We start from the raw sequence: 6,777 nt of genomic DNA on the forward strand, positions 1-6,777 counted from the left end.
TGTCTCTTTTGATTCATTGGCTTTGCATTTAATATTCATTGGCATGGTATTTAATATTCATTAAATGGTTTCTCCACTGCAAAGCCATGAATGCAAGAAACATGTGCCTAAGATGACAACATCAATTCCAACTTGATTGTTTTAAACTGGCGTGAGTTAACTCACGTGGGGTATAACACCTGCGTGAGTTAACTCATGCGGCGTGACTTAAGTCACGCATGTGTAAAACAAACGAAATTTTAAGTCATGTTAATTTTACACTTACGTTAGTTAACTAACACGGGGGTATTTTGGTCAGTTTAGCAGGGCGCGAGTGTTTTGTGCTGGGCGAAGAGCAGAAATTTTTGCTTTTTACTCTGGTGCATGCACTCGTCGCAAGCAATTAGTTTTTGATTTTCTATTTTTTTTTTTAAGAAATGATTTTCTAGTTAATTATTAAAATTTAGCAACTCATATAATACTTTAATCAAACATAAGAATTGGTTGTTAGCTTTAGCTAGAGTAAAGGATGAAAGAGTAGACATGACAAAATGATTGTTCGTTATTACAAGTATTTCACCAATAATTTAGGATCTGAAACACCGACTCAAATACCCCAAATGTAAAACAAAACATTTGTTAAAAAGTAAAATTTCATATCAAATTCCTTTCTTTGTCTAATTTATTGATTGAGTATTGACAAACACAACAAAAATGAGCGCAGTGGATGCCACCCACAAATTTATTTGTAATAAAGATCTAGTTAACCCTCTATACTCAATGGGCATGCAAGTGTCATGTATTCTTGTTGTCTCACACTTCTTCAATGTTGTCCTTAGGACCCTAGGTCAACCCGGACCCGTTGCACAAATTCTGGTAATTAATGATGAATTAGTTATTGTTTCATTCTACATTATTCACATTGAATTGAAGTTTTCAATAATCAATTAATTATTAATGCATTGATTGCATTGTTCAATTACAGGCAGGGTTGGTATTAGGCCCAATGTCACATATTCCAGACATAAAAAAAACATTCTTTCCTGCCAATTCGATGAATTACTACGAAGTTGTGAGCTTCTTCTGTCGAATAAATTTCATGTTTTTATTTGGCTTAGAGATGAATATTCAATACGCAATGCGTAATCTACGTTTTGTGAGCTTGGTAGCATGTGGTGGTGCGGTGATGGGTGTAATTTTTGGTCTATCTGTCTCATTTTATTTATATCAAGAATTAGGTATTGATGGTTCACCGTTTTATTTCTGTATGGTTATTATGTTAGTTGTATCATACACTAGTTCCCCTATGGTCATCCGTTTGGCAGCAGAATTAAGGTTTGCCGCATCTGATGTCGGTCGAATCGCGGTGTCCGCCGCATTGATTGTAGAAATGGGTTGCTTGTTGGTGTTTAATATGATGGTCAATACGAAGAAGGGTGATAAGAAGTATAATGCAGCACAAGCTTCAAAAGGTTTAAGTTGTCTCCTTCTTACAAGTTTTGTGGTTCTTATGAATAGATACTTAGCCATTTGGTTAAATACAAGAAATAGAAACCAAAAGTATCTAAAAGCCCCTGAACTATTATTCATCCTCTTTATTCTTCTAACTACCTCGATGATTATAGAAATTTGGAATTACAGTAGTATTATTCATTGTTTTTTTATTGGATTGCTATTTCCTAAAGAAGGCAAAACTGCTAGAACGTTGCTTCATAAACTTGGTTATTCGATTTATAACTTTATACTTCCGGTATATTTTGGTTACATGGGTTTACAATGCGACCTTATAAATGTGTTTAAGAGTGTGAATAAGATAACCAATACAGTCATATTGATTTTGCTGAGCATTGGAAGCAAGCTTGGTGGAACTCTCTTAGTTTGTCGTTACCTTCATATTCCTACAAGTGAAGGGATTTTTCTTGGATTTATATTGAACACTAGAGGGTATGCCGACTTTCTAGTCGTTGGTTCAGCAGCAAAGGTAATTCATGCAGTTTCTTGGTATATGTATTTTGAGGGACTAAAAACATATCATACCTAATAGTTCAAATTTCAATTATCTTAATTTGGTTATTATTGTATGTATATACAGGATTTAGATGCAGAAAATTACAACGTGGTGCTAGTAGCAATAGTACTTAACACAATAATATCAGGAATTATTGTGTCTTTTCTAGCAAGTGGGGAAGAGAAAATGTTCTCAAAGAACCATACAGCTATTGAACCACAAGAGATGGAAGACGAGCTTCGAATTTTGGCTTGTGTATATGATCCTCGTCAAGTATCATCAACACTTGCAACAATACTAGCAATGCATGGATCTAAAACATCACCTTCAACCACTTATTTAATGCACCTAATTGAGCTTGTGAAGAAGATCAAATCCAATTTATTGTTTCATGAAAAAGAAAATGCTGACCTTAGTGACGATGATGATTATGGTGGCAATGACGTGGTTGAAATTAATAATTCATTAGATGCATTCACTGCAGACACAAAGATTTTGGTTCACCAAAGAAGGGCAGTATCATCTTTTCCAAGCTTGTATGAAGATGTTTGCAATGAAGCTGAAGATCTTCAAGTATCAATTATCCTTCTTCCTTTTCACAAGCATCAACGAATTGATGGTAAATTAGAAAGTGGAAAAGAAGGTATAAGGATTACTAATCAAAAGGTTCTTAGACACGCACCTTGTTCAGTTGGTGTTATTATCGAAAGAGGAATGTCTAAGGTCCCTGGTTTCTCACAATTGATTACATCTGATAGTACGAAAAACGTTGCAACACTTTTCTTTGGAGGCCCAGACGATCGTGAGGCTATAGCTTGGAGCCTACGCATTTCAAAATGCCCTCGCATTAATCTGACAATCATCAGATTTTTTTTGTCTTCGTCTTTGTCACATAAAGAACATATTGAAAGTGGAGTACAATATGATGAAAAAGAAATTTTAATGTCTTTATCAGGGGAAGAGACTGTGAATGAGATTGACAATACTTTTATGGTTGATTTTTATAACAGGTATGTGACTTCAGGACATATTGGATATGTGGAAAAGTTTGTGAAAGACGGAACACAAACAGTGGAATCTTTGAAAGAGATTGGGGACTTGTACTCTTTGTTTATAGTAGGAAGAGGTGGTAGAGGAAATAGTTCATTAACAATAGGTATGAGTGATTGGGAAGAATGTCCAGAACTTGGAACAGTTGGTGATGTCTTGGCTTCTTCAGACTTTGATATTCATGGTTCTGTTTTGGTCATTCAACAACATAGAGATGTTAAGAAGGGCATAATTCATGATTAATTAGTATTTCAAGTACAATAATATTATACTTCTTATATGTTGATATAGTTTTATCAACATATAGGGTGTACATAGGAAACATTTATTTGTTATTCAACAGTGTGTGAAACAAACAAGAAATACTATGTATGTTTTCAAGCTATATTATTAACAAAACAAAACCTTATCAATTGTCTCTCTCTTGTGAGCTATCACCTAAAGTCGTTTTTATCCTTCCCTTTTATTTAAACAAATGATTTTCACATCTATTTAGTTTTATCTTTTGTGATTTCGTCGTCTTAGTGCGACGTTATTTTGTCTGTTGTCTTTTTGCAGTATTGTTTCTTTCTCGCTTGTTCAGGTGTTTGTTCAACTTAAATTGTCATATCAGTTTCGATCCAATGCAAATCCAATTAATGATATTAGTGTCGTCAATGTTGCAGATCCGGAGGCATGTGTATTTCGGAAACTTGAATATAGTCATATTTTCAGGCTTAAGTACTTTGTCATTTTATGTTATTAACATGGATTATGTGAGTTCGTTCGCAGATTCATTCGTTTTTCTTGGCGAATTTGTATTGCATCGATATACTTTATCAATTTGAATGAATATTGTTAATTTTTAGTAAAAATTGTGTTTTCAAACTATATATATTCTTATGTCAGATAGAATATACAATTAAGTATAAATATGGATAAATTATTGGAATTTGTACGACCAATTGATATGATGAGATATTCACAACCCACTTGAGTTGGTCTGATGGTATTGGCTTGGGATCTGGGAGTCTGCTCCTCCTCAAGGTCTCAGGTTCGATTCTTCTCAGTGCCAATGGGTTAGTTTAGCTTCTTAAAAAAAAGGATGAGATATTCACAAAATTTAAATTGTGGTGTATTTTGTCTTGTTCGCATGAGTTTACATTGATGTAGCTCATGCAAATGCGAGTTATCAATTTTCAACCAATCAATAGGTTAAGGTATTGCAATGTAAGTTATTAATTATCTTCAATTTGTTATTTCGTCATTAAAATACCGATCAGTTGTTTAAAGTAGCTTTTTTGTTATAAACAATTACAGTAAATGTGTTTGAGAGATGTTCAAAAACATAGAGATCGTGAGAAGTTGGGTAATTCAACTGATTTTACCTAAAAATGAAGGAGTCAGAGGTCTTAGGTTCAACAAACCCAAACAAATAAATATAGATTAATCTAATAAATAATTACTAAAATTTGTCGTTAAAAAAACATAGAGATTGTTGGTGCACAAAAATATCCTTTTCAATTTCAAGTATTATGAGTTGTATCATCAACATTCCATCTATATTTTCTTTAAAAAAAAAACATTCCATCTATATTTTACATGTTCATTCTCACAGTTTCATCATTGATTTCTGCATGGTCATAGACTAGAGAGAAAATAAAAAATAAAAAAATAACACACCTATAGTGGTAGATACATGTGTCACGGTCACATCCACAAAATTAGGAAGAGTAATGTTAACGACATTTTTTTTAACACTCTCTCTGATACTCATTATTTTTTTTTGTGAAGGAGTACTCATTATTTTATTGTTTAAAATTATTGCAGGTCTACATTTTAAAAATTAAACCCACACAAAGTGGTGGAACACACATTAATTTCACCCAACAAAATAATGAATGATAAAAAGAGTGTTGAAAAATAAATCTTGCTAACATTCCTCAATTGATAATCACTCGTGTTGCTTTCAATGAGTTGGGGCTAGAATCTTTGTGAGATATAAAATGCATTGTTACTAACATGAACAGTTGGTTTATTTACCTCCTAAAACAAAATTGGTTCATTTACAATTTTGTATTATTTTTTACAAAAGCAAAAATAAGAAAATTCATTAATAATCAATTATTAATACATGTCGGAACATCATCACAATTTTGAAGAATGATATATGTAAACACCCCTATCAAAGTCGCTATATGGGCTTTTCTCTTTAGAAATATTAATGTCTCCGTTATTACAATCTAGTTGTTTAATTGTGATGATATATTATGACTTAATATTTTTAGGTAGAATGACACATGCTAAAATGACATCACATCACATACATTATTAGGTCTCACCTGAAATAATAACATGACCTTCCATTATATACGGATAAATAGTTTGCAGATGTAGACTAAAAACTAAGACTAAAAATAGTGACTTCCCCCTAAAAAAAAAGGACAGTGACTTATGATTTTGGAGGGATAAAATTCAAATGAGGTTTTATATAAGGAAAAAACCGAAATTCACCCAGTTTACATAAATAAATTTTAAAAATTTGTCATGTATCGCGTCAAATAGTTGGGACTTTTCGAGAGTTTACATTGGGGTGGATCAATATATTTGACTAAAAACAACCACACTAATGAGTTTGAACACCATATTTTTATCAAAAAATTTAAGACATTAGGTATATGAATCATCTTCTATTCAATGTGAGATTTTAACTCATACTTAAAACAATACAACAATCTCTCACTCAAATGAGATTTTATGCGTCTTTGATCGAACACCAAAAATCGTCACTCTTGCTCCCCACAAACTTGAACCCGACTCTCATACCACGGTTGAAACTTTTGAAGGAGCCTACACAATGGATCAACACATTAGGTTAAAAACAACCATACAAGCGAGTTTGCTCCTATTTCAAATTTGAAATTTTTGTCAAGGTAAAATGCCATTCATTTTCATAGAAATTAGAACCTATAATGTTTGACACCTTGCTATATTTTTTAATGGGCTCTAAAAGTGCATTTGATTTTTTTTAAAAAAACAAAAAAATAGACTCGTGATGGAAACACATGACACAATTGATGATTCAAGAAGATAAGTATTGGCGGCATCGAGCTAAGACACATTGGCGTCGTGATGGTGACTTGAATACCAAATTTTTTTATGCTTCAGCCACGTCAAGAAAGAAGGTAAACAGCATTAATTTTCTGGATAATGATGAGGGGGTACGAATTGCTGATGAACAAGGCATGCGTCACGTTGCTAAAGAATATTTTGAAACTTTATTTTTAGAGATTAATAGTACCCGTGCACTGGTTGTAGACATAATAGAAAAAGTTGTGTTTGATGATGATAATGTTATGCTAATCGCTCCCTTTCAAGCTGAAGAGTTTAAGGATGCTATGTTTTCTATGCATCCAGATAAGTGTCCTGGTCTGGATGGCTTTAATCCGGGTTTTTTTCAACAATTTTGGTCTGTATGTAATTCTGACATCTTTCAGGAATGTTGTGCGTGGCTCAATCATAATCATTTTCCGCCGTCACTAAACTCAACAAACATTGCATTAATCCCTGAAGGTAATGAGCAAAATACCATGAAGGATTGGAGGCCGATTGCCTTATGTAATGTCTTGTATAAATTAGTGGCAAAAGTACTTGCTAATCGACTCAAAAAAATATTGCATAAATGTATCTCTGAGAGTCATTCAGCCTTTGTACCAGGGCGTTCTGTTCTTGATAATGCTATGATTGCTATTGAGGTGGTA

At 33.1% G+C, this 6,777-nt stretch overlaps 1 protein-coding gene across 1 annotated transcript; it reads left to right on the forward strand.

Annotated features, from left to right (window-relative positions):
- The first annotated feature begins 587 nt into the window (after positions 1–587).
- LOC146897545 (cation/H(+) antiporter 1-like) lies at positions 588–3,450 on the forward strand. The gene is made up of 3 exons (XM_085736019.1): positions 588–855; positions 965–1,960; positions 2,072–3,450. The coding sequence occupies exons 1-3, from the start codon at positions 694–696 to the stop codon at positions 3,278–3,280; spliced, it is 2,367 nt and encodes a 788-aa protein (XP_085592145.1). The 5' UTR covers positions 588–693; the 3' UTR covers positions 3,281–3,450.
- Positions 3,451–6,777: the final 3,327 nt, after the last annotated feature.

This window comes from Medicago sativa, chromosome 8, assembly GCF_051527215.1.
Source record: "Medicago sativa cultivar Bolivia chromosome 8, Bolivia_mono, whole genome shotgun sequence".
In the NCBI taxonomy this organism is placed as follows: domain Eukaryota; kingdom Viridiplantae; phylum Streptophyta; class Magnoliopsida; order Fabales; family Fabaceae; genus Medicago; species Medicago sativa.

Coding starts and splice junctions, on each gene's coding strand:
- LOC146897545 (XM_085736019.1), top strand. CDS start 694: ATGAGCGCAGTGGATGCCACCCACAAATTTATTTGTAATAAAGATCTA. Junction 856..964: donor GACCCGTTGCACAAATTCTG/GTAATTAATGAT, acceptor GTTCAATTACAG/GCAGGGTTGGTATTAGGCCC. Junction 1,961..2,071: donor TCGTTGGTTCAGCAGCAAAG/GTAATTCATGCA, acceptor ATGTATATACAG/GATTTAGATGCAGAAAATTA.